Source organism: Saimiri boliviensis, chromosome 11 (assembly GCF_048565385.1).
Source record: "Saimiri boliviensis isolate mSaiBol1 chromosome 11, mSaiBol1.pri, whole genome shotgun sequence".
NCBI lineage: Eukaryota > Metazoa > Chordata > Mammalia > Primates > Cebidae > Saimiri > Saimiri boliviensis.
In genome coordinates, this window is record NC_133459.1 from 39050350 (window position 1) to 39066725 (window position 16376).

A 16376-nucleotide genomic window follows, 5' to 3' on the forward strand; every position below is an offset into this window, starting at 1 on the left:
CATGTCCAGCTAATTTTTGTATTTTTATTAGAGATGGAGTTTCACCATGTTGGCCATGATGGTCTCGATCTCCTGACCTTGTAATCTGCCTGCCTCAGCCTCCCAAAGTGCTGGGATTACAGCTATGAGCCACTGTGCCTGGCCTCCCCTGACCTTTCTAACTATTCAGTACAGCTCCAGTGAGCCTAGAAAAGGTTCAAGGGAAGCCTGTTGCTTTGGAGCCTCCACTTCAGGGTCAGGTGGGAGGGGTTGTATCTGATTACAGTCTTATAAAACAAGGCCAGAATCCATTCTAGCCCTTCACCCTTTTACAGAGAGAAAATATCCCATTACTATTGACCACTTCAAACCCTCAATTATAAGAAGCTCAACTTAAACCTGCTCTTATAGAAAATGATATAGTTTATACATTTTGGGAACATTTTATTTTACCTTTAAAAATAAAAGTGAAACTAAAAACTACTGGCAGAGCAGGGTGGCTCACACCTGTAATCCCAGCACTTTGGGAGGCCAAGGTGGGTGGATCACCTGAGGTCAAGAGATCGAGACCATCCTGGCCAACATGGTGAAACCCTATCACTACTAATTAGCTGAGTGTGGTGGTGTGCACCTGTAGTCCCAGCTACTCGGGAGGCTGAGGCAGAGAATTGCTTGAACCCGGGAGGCGGAGGTTGCAGTGAGCAGAGATTGCACTGCTGCAATCCAGCCTGGGCAACAAATTTATTATCAAAATAATAATAAATAAATACTACTTAAATAACTTTCTCTGTGATCACACAAATACCTTTCTTAAAACCACACTATGATTTCTTAGACTTTATGGATGCTACTGATCCCATAGTGAAATCAGCTTGGTAATAACTTAGAAATTTCATGTCCTTCTTTCTAGATGAATTCTTTCCTGTGTTTTTTTTTATTTGCTGTATTAATTGGTCGAAAAGAGCTTTTTGCTGCATTTGGTTTTTATGATAGCCAGCCCACACTAATTGGACTATTGATCATCTTCCAGTTTATTTTTTCACCTTACAATGAGGTAATGTATGTTCTTTAAAATTATCACACATATGCTCTTGCCTGCTTCAAATCTAGAGCTTTCAGGATAGTAAAAAAGGAAATAAAACAGTACAGTTTTAACAAGTAGTTGAAACAAAGTCTTTTAGTCCCCTGATTGATTGGTCAGTATGGTAAAGTGGCAGAAAAATTCAAGCCCAAATAAATAAATGCTTATGTACTCTTAGGAAAATGTAAGTAGAAAATTAGATGTTAGTGGTGAACACCTTAAAGGACTTGGTAGATGGAGATTATTGGAATGCTGTGTCCTAAGCCACATATTCACCAGTGCTTGGGTAAAAATGTTGTGTGTTTGAGGGGACAAAGCAAACACTAACTGAGTCTGTGTACAGCTCAGTAAGGGAGGCTTAATGACTATTGCTCTGCACTATGACCACCTGCCTCCATATAGCTTGTGGGATCCACCCAGGAACCACAAAATCAAAATCGGGTATTTTGTGGTAAATGAAGCTTAAGAACACTGCTCTGTGATAGCTCATTAGCAGTATTCCATATGAGTAATAAGACATAGGTTAATGAGACTATATAACAAACCTGAAAATGGCAACATTTCATGATGTTTGGTAAGGCTTCTAAATTAAGCCAAGAAATATTGAAGATCTTTTGGTATCTCCATTCAGAAGAATTCCTTCTTGGGACAGATGGTAGAGTTAAGTTGTTGAGATGAGCTAAATTAATCATATTTTATTTTTCTATTATGTGTGGTGGGGATACCAGGAAAGAAAAATGGAGGGGCATAGATCATGTTCGTATAGCATTGTCCACATAAATGAAATAAATTTGGCAGAAAACTGAGATGTATTATCTTTAAACTGTTTTTTGTTTGTTTGTTTTGAGACAGTCTCGCTCTGTTGCCCAGGCTGGAGTGCAGTGACTTAATCTCAGCTCACTGCAACCTCTGCCTCCCGGGTTCAAACAATTCTCCTGCCTGAGCCTCCTGAGTAGTTGGGATTATAGGCACCCACCACCACACCCAACTAATTTTTGTATTTTTAGTAGAGACGGGGTTTCACTATGTTGGCTAGGTTGGTCTCAAACTCCTAACCTCAGGTGATCCACCTGCCTCAGCCTCCCAAAGTGCTGGGATTACAGGGATGAGCCACTGAGCCAAGCTTTAAATTCTTAAAGTTTCCATTTTTGTTTTAACTTTTGTTGAAAATATTTATAAAATGTTGTGTGTAGTTTGTTACTGCTTAAAACAGAGGTTACAGAATTCCTTATAATGATAGTCTCATTTCTGTCTTCTCTCACAATTCAGGACTGCCTTAAGGACACTGAGCAATGTATACTAAATGACCCCAGATGGCTCTGCTTCTTTTTATATGGTTATGCTATTCATTTTTTATTTAATGAATTTTTACATTTGTTTCTTTCTCTCTTTTTTTTTTTTTTTTTTTGAGACAGACTCTCTTTTGCCCAGGTAGAGTGCAGTGGTGCAATCAAGCAGTTTTCCTGCCTCAACCTCCCAAATAGCTGGGATTACAGGCCCCTGCCACCACACCCAGCTAATTTTTGTATTTTTAATAAAGATGGGGTTTCACCATGTTGGCCATAGTTGGCCAAGCTGAACTTGAACTCCAGACCTCAGGTAATCCGACTGCCTCGGCCTCCCAGAGTGCTGGGATTATAGATGTGAGCCACTGCGCCGGCTGCATTTGTTTCCTTATTGTCAGGCTGATCATCCTTGCTACTATCAGTGTGACTTTCTATTACAGGCATTATCCCTGTCTAATTTTCTTCTTTAGCCTACTATAGACTGAATAATTAAACTCATTAAGTAAGAGTTACTAGATTCTGACTGAGTAGGAGGGTCTTATAAGTAAAGGCTGGTGGTAAGTAGTGCTGGTGGTTACGGTTTGTGGCATCTATTTTGGCTTCTCAAGGGTTTTTTTCCTTTGTTACATTCAGTATTGAGTTCACTTTTTAAAATACTTAAATATATAAGATATTAATTGAAATTTGGTTAATAGGCCGGGCATGGTGGCTCACACTTGTAATCCCAGCACTTTGGGCAGTCGAGGCAGGCAGATTAATTGAGGTCAGGAGTTCGAGACCAGGCAGAGGTTGCAGTGAGCAGAGATTGTGCCACTGCCCTCCAGCCTGGGTGACAGAGGGAGACTTTTCTCAAAAAAAAGAAAGAAAAGTGGTTAATCGACGGAGATATTAGCAACTGTTGTAAAAACCTTGGAGATGGGTCAGGTGTGGTATGGCTCATTCCTGTAATCACATTGTGTTGAAAGGCCAAGTCGGGAGGATCACTTGAGGCCAAGAGTTCAAGACCAGCTGGGACAATATAGTAAGATACCATCTCTACAAAAAAAAAAAAAAAAAAAAATTATCCATAGTCTCAGCTACTCGAGGGTCTGAGGCTGGAGGATTACTTCACTTGAGGCCAGGTGTTCAAGGTTTTATAGTGAGCTATGATCACACCACTGCACTCAAGCCTGGATGACAGAGTGACACCCTGTCTCAAAAACAAAAACAAAACAAAACAAACGGCTGGGCTAGGTGGCTCATGCCTGTAATCCCAGCACTTTGGGAGGCTGAGGCGCAGGTGGATCACATGAGGTCAGGAGTACAAGAACAGCCTGGCCAAAGTGGTGAAACCTCGTCTCTACTAAAAATAAAATGATTAGCTGGGCATGGTTGCGCATGTCTGTAATCCCAGCTACTCCGGAGGCTGAGGCAGGAGAACTGCTTGAACCAGGGAGGCAGAGTTTGCAGTGAGCCGAGATTGCACCACTGCACTCCAGCCTGGGCAACAGAGTGAGACTTGTCTCAAAAAAAAAGAAAAAGAAAAAGGAATATGGTTAATCCACAGAGATATTAGCAACTGTTTTAAAAACCTTAGGGATGGGTCAGGTGTGGTATGGCTCATTCCTGTACTCCCACTGTGTTGGGAGGCCAAGTCAGGAGGATCACTTGAGGCTGAGAGTTCAAGACCAGCTGGGGCAATGTAAATATACCAAGATACCATCTCTACAAAAAAAAAAAAAAAAAAAATCTAGCCCATAGTCCCAGCTACTCAGGAGGCCGAGGTGGGTAGATTGCTTGAAGTCAGGAGTTCAAGACTAGCCTGGCCAACACAATAGAGCCCCATCTCTACTAAAAATGCAAAAATTAGCTGGGTGTGGGTGTGCAGGCCTGTAATCCTAGCTACTCAGGAGGCTGAGGCAGGAGAATTGCTTGAACCAGGACCGGGGAGGACGGAGGTTACAGTAGCCGGGAGCGTGCCACTGCACTCCAGCCTGGGCAACAAAATGAGACTCTGTCTCAAAACAAAACAAAACAAAACAAAACAATTAAAAAATGCTTTGGAGAGTCCAGGATACTTCTTTCAAAAGGTTAACTGTTAAAGCAGAAAATCTGTTTAATGTCAGAGTTTAAAGGGGTCTCCATAGGAAAGGACATTTTCCTGGGGGAAATGGGAAAATTGCTCTATTAAGCAGAGTCTGGAAACATACAACAAAACAGGTGCAAGTTAGTATCTGCTTATGTTTTTATGTCTTACAATGAGAATCAAAGAAGAGTTTACCTGGGAGACTTAAAATCAGAAGACAGTGAGAGAACAGGATTTATATGAGACTAGTTGATGATTCTGTCCCTAAAAGTATAATCAAGATTTTAAAAAATTCGGATGGAATTCAATTATTAGTTTTGAACATATCTGAGAAGCTATTAGAGACTCTCACATTTTATTTTGAAACTGTGTATTTGCTGCTGGCAAATATGAGACTTTTAACCTTTTTTTTTCTTTCTTAAATGTTTAATGCCAAAATGCTTTAAGAAATAGAAATCATGTCATTTAACCTGCAGTATGCAAAGAAATTATTTTTCCCTCATAATTTATATTTTTAAATGAAATTATTTCCTTCACAGTGGTAACCTTCAGAAATCATATACTTATTCTAATGATGCTGCCATAGCTCAGAACACTTCAGAAAACCCAATTTTGAGACTGTCATTAGAGGCTCATTTGTGGCATATTTTTTATAATATTCTCAGTGAAGACTGTCATTATCCTTTAAAGATGGATAAGTGATCAAGAATATTTTTAAAAATAAAGAGTCTGAATATAAATTACTATGACATAACTCTGATTCTGAGAAAGGTGATGTGCATTGGTTTTAGAATCTCTAAGGGTGTAAGTACTACCACCTTTCAGCTGTGTGACCTCCAGCAAGTCAGCTCACCTCCTGGAGCTTCACCTTTTCCATCTGTAAAGCAGGAATAAGAGGCTGTTGGAGAATTCATAAAGTACCAGCTCAGTTAGTGCAGCATGGCAGATTCTCAAAACTTGATATTTTTCACTAAGGATAGCATTCATTTGGATATATAGGTTAGGCGTTCCTTATTCAGAATGCATGAGACCAGAGCATTTCAGATTTCAGATTTTTTTGGATTTTGGAATAATTATGTTATATAAACTGGTTAAGCATCTCTAATCCAAGAATCTAAAAAATCTGAAATCTAAAAATACTCTAGTGAGCATAACTTTTTTTTTTTTTTTGAGATGGAGTCTCCCTGTGTCACCCAGGCTATAGTGTAATGGCACAATCTCAGCTCATTGCAACCTCCGCCTCCCAGGTTCAAGCAGTTCTGCCTCAGCCTCCCGTATAGCTGAGATGACAGGAGTGCACCACCACACCCAGGTAATTTTTGTATTTTTAGTAGAGATGGGGTTTCACCATGTTGGCCAGGCTTGTCTCAAACTCCTGACCTCAGGTGGTCCACCTGCCTCGACCTCCCAAAGTGCTTGGATTACAGGTGTGAGCCACTGCTTCCAGCCTGAGCATGACTTTTGAGTCTCTTGTCAGCACTCAGAAAGTTTCAGATTTTGAAACATTTCAGATTTCAAATTTTCGGTTAGGGATGTTTAACTTGTATATCTGTTTCTGGCCTGTTTGGTTGGGGAAAATAAGGCTCAATTTATAATTTCCTCACCATAGGTCCCCTAAATATTCGTGATCTTTCTTTTGTCCTGCCATTTCTCTTATCCCAAGCCAAAACTTCCTCTACGGTCTCAGCTCAGGTAACCTTCAGTAACAATGAAGAGGTGAACAGTGACTAAAACCTTTTCATTTACTTTTTCAGGTTCTTTCTTTTTGCCTAACAGTCCTAAGCCGCAGATTTGAGTTTCAAGCTGATGCATTTGCCAAGAAACTTGGGAAGGCTAAAGACTTATATTCTGCTTTAATCAAACTTAACAAAGATAACTTGGGATTCCCTGTTTCTGACTGGTTGTTCTCAATGTGGCATTATTCTCATCCTCCACTGCTAGAGAGACTTCAAGCTTTGAAAAGTACGAAGCAACACTGAGATGCCCAGGGTCTGTGACTGAAGACATTTCTGATTATTTCTGTCCTGGCAGCATGTTCCAGCTTATGATGTTTTTAAACTTTTTTTTTAAAAGAAAAATTAAGTACAGGAAAGCCCGGATTTAAATACATTTATTATGTCATTTCAAAAATGATTTTAATAATTCATTTCTTAAAGAAAACACTGGATGAATTTTGAAGCTTAATGTTTTTAAAGGCATAGTTTGTCTCTGACATCTAACTTACCTTGAAATTGTCAAATTATTTGGAAAAATACAGAACTTGTTTTATGTATATACTTATATGGAATCTGTATATGAGGTGTTTGAGGGCATATGTTTAAAAGGGGGAGCACCACCTCAGGAGTCCTTTCTGTGAGGTGGAAACAGTGGTCCTGAATCATTGTGCTCATACCTAGGTTGAAATCTGGTCTTAATTTCATGTTTCACCTAGCCAATCAGTGTTTTCACTAAGAAAGGTAATAGTTGGTAAGGCCAATGTTATTTAAATGAAAGTAGTTAGAAAAATGCTCTCCTGTTCTACCAAATTTTAAATTTTCTTTTCCCTCTCTTGCTACACACTGAATGTCTAATAATGCTTTGAAATTAGAAATTATGTATAGGATATTTTAAATCATTGAGTTTTGTTTTTAGGAAAATCCCTGTCTTTATCTTTTTTCCCACTTGGTAGATATGATACCATTGGGGTAAATTGTAGCTTTTTCTCATTCATGCAGTAAATAATATATCTTTTCGCTTAGTAGAGATGGTCATATTGAACAGGTTTTGCTATGTTAAAAGTGGCAGAACATGAAAGATGAAAAAATAACATTCTTTAAGCAACATAAAGGTGAAATACTGATGAATCTATGATATTACAGGAAAAAATAATTTTCTATCTCTTTCAAGGGCAGAAGAGTTTTTGTTTTTATTTTTGTAATTTTATCAGTAAGTCATAAGTACTACTTAATCAGGCCTGATTCTACTTTTGAAAATTACAATTCTTGGAATGCAGATGTTTACTTTGAAATCAAATGTCATGAAAGATTTCCAGTTTTTAAAGCTCTATGTTTCACTGCTTCATATCTCTGTCCACTTTCTCAATGAGAACTTACTTTGTGCCTAGAGCTGTCACTCACTGATAATGTTTACCTTATGGGCATTTATTCCAAAGTGGGATCGACTGTGCACCTTTGGTATCTGACCATAAAGTTTCTTGCTCCACAGACATTTGGGTGATGTTTTCACATGGAAATAAAATAAAAATAAAAATTTAGTTTAGTACTGCATTGTTTTTTTTTCTTAAGGCTAAAAAGGAAAAGTCCTATGCCTTTTATCCAGCATCCATTATCTGTGACTTCCTGCTCTGATAACTGCCTTTCCTTCCTTCTGTGCCTTTAAATACAAATTTGAGTTCTGCACAAGTGAAACATTAAAAATTGCCAATGCAAATGTATGTACTTTGTCTTTAATTTGATATAATTTGTGTGTCATTTGTTACCTGAATGTATGTTTATTACCCTAGAGGAACTGGATGCTAGCAATGAAGAGTGGAATGAAGAAACACCCCTAATGATGAGTGGTGTCAGCACCACCACTGTGCCTCACACAGAGTCCTCTTCACTGGCTTCTTCCTGCTCCACTCCAGAGTACCATCAGTTCTTGCAGATATTTCCTTGGAAGCTTCATTTGGAATCATTCCTTCTCCATCTTTATAACCTCAAATTGTCTTGGACCTGCCTGGTCTGCTCCAGCTGCCTCTTTGGCTTTCCTTACATATAGTGGCAGTAATTAGCTTTTAAATGTGTGATTGACCTAGTCACCCAAGTTATGGATGGCAGAGGCATAAGGATGGGCAAAATGAGACTGGTGGGTTCCTGAGATATTGACCCATCAGGGGAAGAGTAGATAGGCCAACCGGAGGAGGACAAGGTGGCACTGTGCCCTAAGATGTGCAGGTAAGTCAAAGCCTTGGGTAAAATGGCACAACTCCAGCAGGGTTGAGCTCTGAATCTATGATAGAATCTCTGTTGTAGGCCAGGCGCGGTGGCTCAAGCCTGTAATCCCAGCACTTTGGGATGCCGAGGCGGGTGGATTACGAGGTCAAGAGATCGAGACCATCCTGGTGAACATGGTGAAACCCCGTCTCTACTAAAAATACAAAAAATTAGCTGGGCATGGTGGCACGTGCCTATAATCCCAGCTACTCAGGAGGCTGAGGTAGGAGAATTGCCTGATCCCAGGAGGCAGAGGTTGTGGTGAGCCAAGATTGTGCCATTGCACTCCAGCCTGGGTAACAAGAGTGAAACTCTGTCTTCAGAAAAAAAAAAAAAAGAATCTCTGTTGTGTATATATACTGGCTTTATCTGAGTTGGCGCTTTGCTGAGGTCTGAGAACTGCTAGTAAATTCTGCCGTTATTTAGGATAGGAGCAGAATTCCTGGGATCAGTTAAGTGGGTTTAGTACCAATGATGGTCCCAGGTTGCCCTTATACTTTATATCAGGTGTCCCCAAACTACGGCCCACGGGCCACATGCAGCCCCCGAGGCCATTTATCCGGCCCCCCACTGCACTTCAGGAAGGGGCACCTCTTTCATTGGTGGTCAGTGACAGGAGCACAGTATGTGGCGGCCGTCCAACAGTCTGAGGGACAGTGAACTGGCCCCCTGTGTAAAAAGTTTGGGGACACCTGCTTTATATGTTCACTGTCACACCTGATCCTACATGTTATATTCCCCTCCCTATGGAAATCCTTTTTTTTTTTTTTGAAGACAGAGTTTTACTCTTGCTGCCCAGGCTGGAGTGCAGCGGTACAATCTTGGCTCACTGCAACCTCCACCTCCCAGATTCAAGCGACTCTCCCGCCTCAGCCTCCCAAGTAGTTGGGGTTACAGGCATGTGCCACCACATCCAGCTAATTTTGTATTTTTAGTAGAGATGGGGTTTCCATGTTGGTCAGGCTGGTCTTGAACTCCTGACCTCAGGTGATCTGCCTGCCTCGGCCTTCCAAAGTGCTGGGATTACAAGCATGAGCCACTGCACCTGGCCAGAAACTTTCTACTTGGTTTTTATTTTTATTACTATTATTTGTTTTTTCTTTTTTTTTTTTTTGAGACGGAGTTTCACTCTTGTTACCCAGGCTGGAGTGCAGTGGCGCGATCTCGGCTCACCGCAACCTCCGCCTCCTGGGCTCAGGCAATTCTCCTGCCTCAGCCTCCTAAGTAGCTGGGATTACAGGCACGCGCCACCACGCCCAGCTAGTTTTTTGTATTTTTAGTAGAGACGGGGTTTCACTATGTTGACCAGGATGGTCTCGATCTCTCGACCTCGTGATCCACCCGCCTCGGCCTCCCAAAGTGCTGGGATTACAGGCTTGAGCCACCGTGCCCGGCCTTATTTTTATTTTTATTTTTTTTATTTGTTGAGATGGAGTCTTGCTCTGCTGCCCAGGCTGGAGTGCAGTGGTGTGATCTCAGCTCACTGCAATCTCCACTATCCAGGTTCAAGAGATTCTTCTGCCTTAGCCTCCTGGGTAGCTGGGATTATAGGCATGTGCCACCACATCTGGCTAATTTTTGTTTTTTTCTTTTCTTTTCTTTTCGTTTCTTTTAAGACTCTTGCTCTGTTGCCCAGGCTGAAGTACAGTGACTCGATCTTGGCTTACTGCCACCTTCGCCTCCTGGGTTCAAGTGATTCTCCTGCCTGAGTCTCCTGAGTAACTGGGATTACAGGCATGCGCCAGCACACCTGGCTAACTTTTGTATTTTTAGTAGAGATGGAATTTCTCCATGTTGGCCAGGATGACCTCAGGTGATTCTCCCACCTTGGCCTCCCAAAGTGCTGGGATTACAGGTGTAAGCCACTGTGCCAAGCAAATTTGTGTATTTTTAGTAAATACGAGGTTTCTCCATGTCAGCCAGGCTGGGTCTCCAGCTACTGATCTCAAGTGATCTGCCCCACTTCAGCCTCCCAAAATACTGGGATTGCAGGTGTGAGCTGCCCCACCCAGCCATGTTCTTATATACTTTCTGTGTCTTTGACTGTTTTGAGTATTCTGCCATCATTAGCAGAAAGCTAATTTACCACTTACGGGCCTTAAGTTCTATTCTAAGGGCAAAACAAAATTACAGAGAATTTGTAATCCAAAACTTATATCCAGAAACTTTTAAGACCACAGTGGGGAGAGAGATCCAAGATGGCTGATCACTAGTAGCTCGGGATTGTAGCTCCCAGTGAAAACGCAAAGAACGAGAGGACGCCACACCTTCACATGAATTCTTGTTGCTCACGCACCAGGAGATTCCCAGCGGAGGAGCCCCACGGGTCGCCAGCGCGACTCTTGTGACCGGCGAGGTGGCTTTGCCGGCACCTCAGAGCGTCGGTTCTCGGTGCAGAGTCAGAAAAGCACCACCAATCTTAACGCCGCTGATTTAGTTGGTGCAGTGGGTTGCTCAGATTTCGGCGCTGAGAATCAATAAGTTGGACGTCCACTCAGAAACCCAATTACAAAGACGGTAATTATAAAGACCACAGATGAATAAATCTACAACGAAGGGAAGAAAACAGTCAAAAAAGGCTGAGAATACCCAAGATCAGAACGCCTCTCCCTCAGCAGGGGATCCCAGTTCCTCATCAGCAACTAAACAAGGCTTGATGGAGAACGAGTGTGTTCCAATTACAGAAGCAGGCTTCAAAACGTGGATAATAAGAAACTTCTGTGAATTAAAAGAACTTGTTCTAACACAATCTAAAGAAACTAAGAACTTTGAAAAAAGGTTTGACGAAATGTCAACAAGAATACAAAATTTAGAGAGGAAAATAAGTGAATTGATGGAGCTGAAAAACACAATACGAGAACTATGTGAAGTATGCACAAGTTTTAACAGCCGAATTGATCAAGCAGAAGAAAGAATATCAGAGGTCGAAGACCAACTTAATGAAATAAAACTAGAAGACAAGATTAGAGAAAAAAGGATAAAAAGAAATGAGCAGTCTCCAAGAAATATGGGACTATGTGAAAAGACCTAATCTACGCTTGATAGGTGTACCTGAATGTGACGAAGAGAATGAATCCAAGCTGGAAAATATGCTTCAGGATATTATTCAGGAAAATTTTCCCAACTTAGTAAGGCAGGATAATATTCAACTCCAGGTAATACAGAGAACACCACAAAGATATTCCTCATGAAGAGCAACTCCAAGGCATATAATTGTCAGATTCACCAGGGTTGAAATGAAGGAGAAAATACTAAGGGCAGCCAGAGAGAAAGGTCAGGTTACCCACAAAGGGAAGCCTATCAGACTTACAGCAGATCTCTCAGCAGAAACCCTACAAGCCAGAAGAGAGTGGGGACCAATATTCAACATCCTTAAAGAAAAGAACTTTCAACCGAGAATTTCACATCCAGCCAAACTAAGCTTCATAAGTGAAGGAAAAATAAAGTTTTTTGTGAACAAGCAAGCACTCAGAGAATTCATCACCACCAGGCCTGCTTTACAAGAGCTTCTGAAAGAACCACTACACATAGAAAGGAACAAACAGTATCAGCCTTTCTAAAAAATACCAAAAAGTAAATAACATCAATATAATGAAGAATTTACATCAACTAATGGGCAAATGGCAGTATTAAACTCACATATATCATTATTAATTCTAAATTTAAATTGACTAAATTCCCCAATTCAAAGACAGACAGCCAATTTGGACAAAAAACTAAAACTGTATGCTGCATCCAGACCCATCTCACATTCAAGGATACACAAAGACTCAAAACAAAGGATGGAGAGAGACTTACCAACTAACCAGAGAGCAAAAATAAATAAATAAAAAGCAGAAGTTACAATTTTTGCCCCTGATAAAATAGTATTTAAAGCAACAAAGATCAAAAGAAGCAAAGAAGGACATTATATAATGATAAAAGAATCAATGCAACAACAAGAAGAGTTAAAGGTCCTAAATATATACGCACCCAATACAGGAATACCCAGACATACAAGACTTATAAAGAGACTTAGACTCCCACACAATAATAGTGGGAGACTTCAACATTAATATTAGACAGATCAATGAGACAGAAAATTAACAACGATATCCAGGACTTGATCTCAAATCTGGAACAAGTAAACGTAATTAACATTTATAGAACTCTCCAGTTTACACAAAATATACACTCTTATCAGTACCACTTCATATCAACTTAGAAGTTTAAACGAAATGTTGGTTGGCTCCTTGTTTGTTACTCTCTTCCCTCATTTTCTTTCATGTCTCCATTATTAAGGACAATTATAGGCATACCCATATTTAGACTGCATTCTAGCCCGGGCAACAAAGCACTACCCCCATTCTCTCTCCCTCTTCCTCTTCTTTATTCTTTTTCTTATTATTCTTTTTCTCTTTCTAAAAAAAAGAAAGAAAGAAAGAAAGAAATATAGGGAAGACAAATTTCAGAGATTGTCCAGGTAGATCAGGAATCAGACTAGCTTTGTCCTAGAAGGCTTCCTAAAGAAGGATGAATGTTGTTTTTTTTTTTTTAAAAAAAAGGGGGACAGGAAGCACAACATGGTAGAAAAACCTAAGGAAACTGTTAATCCTGGTTTCTCTCCCTGCCATTTTTGCCTCTAGTCTTTCCTACAGTGCTCAGCACCAGCTTTATCCAGCATGAAGTCGTGGGAGAGTACAGCCACCTGTTCGCTGTCCTAAGCTCGGACCCCAGCTTGCAGCCCTGCCTGCTGCTGGCTCACTTTGATGTGGTGCCTGCCCCTGCAGAAGGCCGGGAGGTGCCCCCGTTCTCTGGGTTGGAGCGTGATGGCTTCATCGATGGTTGTGACACACTGGATGACAAGAACTCTGGAAAAAAAAAAAAAAAAAAAAACCACAGTGATATGAGCAACTTGAAAGTATCTGTGTGTCAGGCTAAGTACACTTTGGTGGGAAGGCAAATATAATCATGAAATGGGATAGTCCTATTTAGACAATATGGATAAGGAAACCTTGGGCTCTTCTCTGTTATTCAGGATGGTTTCCAGGGAGGAGGATTTCCTAAACAGTTGACTAGGAACAGCTAGGAAAATATCCTGGTGTGTTCTAAAAACCTGTGAAGCCAGGACTGCCAATACTCGGGAAGCAGATAAGCCTTACTCTGCCCTTGGTTGAGTCAGAGCTCCCTTCTGGCTCTCTGGATGATTGTCCATAACAGGTAAAGTATAATTCGGATTATCTAGGGCTCTATAATCCAAGGTTCCACTTACTAGTAAGACTTTGGGTAAGAAAGTTGACTGAGACTGTATTTCTCCAACTATCCCCACTCTACCAAGTGCTGCTCTAGGTGCTGGGGAATAGATAGTAAACAAAAGGTACAAAAATCCTCCACCTCTCAGAGTTTGCATTCTAGTATGGGGGAGACAGACACTAAAATTGATTTAATGGTGCTATATGTTTTGGAGAAAAAAAAGGGGCTGAGGTGTTTGGGGTGGGGGTGGGAGTTGCAATTTTATTTTATTCTATTTTTTTGAGATAGAGTTTCACTCTGTCACTTAGGCAACCTCTGCCTCCCAGGTTCAAGTGATTCTCCTGCCTCAGTGTCCTGAGTAGTTGGGATTACAGGCATGCACCACACCTGGCTAATTTTTGTGTTTTTAGTAGAGATGGGATTTCACCATGTTGAAATCCCATGTTGTCCAGGCTGGTCTCGAACTCCTGACCTCAAGTGATCCACCTGCCTTGGCCTCTCAAAGTGCCAGGATTATGGGTGTGAGCCACCGCACCTGGCCAGCAGTTTTAAATAGGGTGGTCACAAAAATATATCACTGAAAGTCATGTTTGAACCAAGACCTAAAGGAAGTGAGGAGGGAGGTGTTTTAGGGATGTGTCTGAGGGAAGAGCATTCCAGACACCAGATTTTTACAGGGCCCTGTAGGCCATTATAAGAATTCACACCCTTCCTTGGGGTAGGAAGCCACTGGAGAGCTTTGAGCTAAGAAGTGACATATCTGAATTTTTAAGAGGACCACTCTGTCTTGTATGTTGAGCAAAGGTTGAAGCAGGGGACTAGTTGGGAGATGCTTGCAGTCCTTCCTGCAAGAAATAATGGTGCTAGACTGGAATGGTAGTCACGAGGTGGTAAGTGGCTAGATTCTGTGGATATGTTTTTAAGACTAGGCCAACAGGAGGTGCCAATGGATCAGATGTGGGGTCTAAGAGAGAAAATGGGAGTGGAGGATGACTCCAGTGTATTTGGCTTAAGTAACTGAAAGGATGGAGTTGCCCTTGTGTGAGATGGAAAAGATCACAGGAGGGGGGATTCTGAAGGGGAAGATTGGAATTGTTTTGGACATGTTAAATTTGAGATGCCTATCAGACATCCAAGGGGAGATGTTGAGTAGGCATTTAGATCAATGGATCAAGTTAAGCAGGGAGATCTGGACTGGGGACATATAGATAGAGTTTAAAGCCATGAACGTGAATGAGATATGAGAGGAGCCAGAGAAAAAGATGTGGTCCAAGGACCAAGTGACTCAGATACTGGAGAGGCAGGAATCTGAGCACAGTGTGGTAAGCTAAAAGCCAAAGTGAGACCAACATTTTCTTCCCATAAAAGGGAGCAAAAATTTGGGATAGTAGCTACAGGTGAGGTTGAGACAGAAATTTTATTTTTTAACATAACAAATGGGGATAATACCTACTTTGCATGGCTGTAGTAGGGATAGAATGAGATAATGTTTGCAGACACTTAGCACAGCATCTAATAATATAAGAGCTCAACAATGATACTTGTTAGTGATGTTAATAATTCACCCTAATTGCTATGATGTAAATAAGCACAAAAATTAACAAAACATTTCTTTTCTTTTTTTTTTTTTTTTTGAGACGGAGTTTCGCTGTTGTTACCCAGGCTGGAGTGCAATGGCACGATCTCGGCTCACCACAACCTCCGCCTCCTGGGTTCAAGCTATTCTCCTGCCTCAGCCTCCCGAGTAGCTGGGACTACAGGCATGCACCACCACGCCTGGCTAATTTTTGTATTTTTAGTAGAGACAGGTTTTCACCTTGTTGACCAAGATGGTCTCAATCTCTTGACCTGGTGATCCACCCGCCTTGGCCTCCCAAAGTGCTGGGATTATAAGCGTGAGCCACCACGCCCGGCCAACAAAACATTTCTAAACCAGCTGGCCATTAGGGTGAGGAGAGGATTGCCAGAGATACCAAATTTGAAAGAGGAGTCAGCAGCAGCAGGTGTGAGACTCTCCTCGCAGGCTGCATTCTAGAAGTGCAGTTTGGTATTGAACCTTTGCAAAGGGGCTGGCCTGTCTTGGTGCAATGCTCTTTCTGTTACACTTCTAAATCTCCCTTTTCCTAATTATAAACAGGGGAATTGAGTTTCTACTTTTTTTTTTTTTTTTTTGCATCAGACTTTTGCCTCCCAAGATTCCTCTGTTAAAGGGCAGGTCCCTGTTCTCAGTAGGTGAGGGAATAATACTGGGACACTGGGCCATCTCAGAACACATCTCAGCTGCAGACACATGGAGACCGGGTCCCTTCCTTCCTGGTTTGATGCTTGGTGGAGTTTCATCTGAGCATCCTGAACATATTCATTTAATAAATATTTATTGAGCACCTGCTGTGTGCCAGGCACTGTTTTATGTGCTGCAGAATAGAACAGCAAATGAGACCAACATTTCTACCCTCATGGAGTTTATATTCTAGTGCTTTATGTTGAATAGTGCTAAGAGTGGAAGAGAAATAACAAAGCAGAATGCTATTCTGGAATATCAGGATAAGAACGAGGTCAGTTTTGAGTAAAGACCTGAAGCAAGGTCACTGGTGGTGATAATATTTTGGGGAAGAACATTCCAAGCAGAGGACATGGCATGTGTGTGATGCGCATGTTAGAGGGACAGCATAGGCTGGCATGGCTGCAGTAACAGAATCCAAGCACAGAGGTGAGTTTAGAAAGGCGTATGGGAGATTCACAGGAAATGGTCTGAGTGA

At 41.3% G+C, this 16376-nt stretch overlaps 1 protein-coding gene across 3 annotated transcripts in view; it reads left to right on the plus strand.

Annotated features, from left to right (window-relative positions):
* The window catches only part of ZMPSTE24 (zinc metallopeptidase STE24), a 54337-nt gene extending 46938 nt beyond the window's left edge, over positions 1 to 7399 (plus strand). For 2 of the 3 annotated variants that reach the window (XM_010347547.3, XM_003937010.3), the window contains exons 9-10: positions 890 to 1033; positions 6166 to 7399. In XM_010347547.3, the coding sequence (XP_010345849.1) occupies positions 890 to 1033; positions 6166 to 6390 (369 nt within the window). In that variant the 3' untranslated portion in view covers positions 6391 to 7399. The remainder of the gene's footprint in view (positions 1 to 889; positions 1034 to 6165) is intronic. The other variant, XM_010347546.2, reaches the window with a different exon arrangement.
* Positions 7400 to 16376: the final 8977 nt, after the last annotated feature.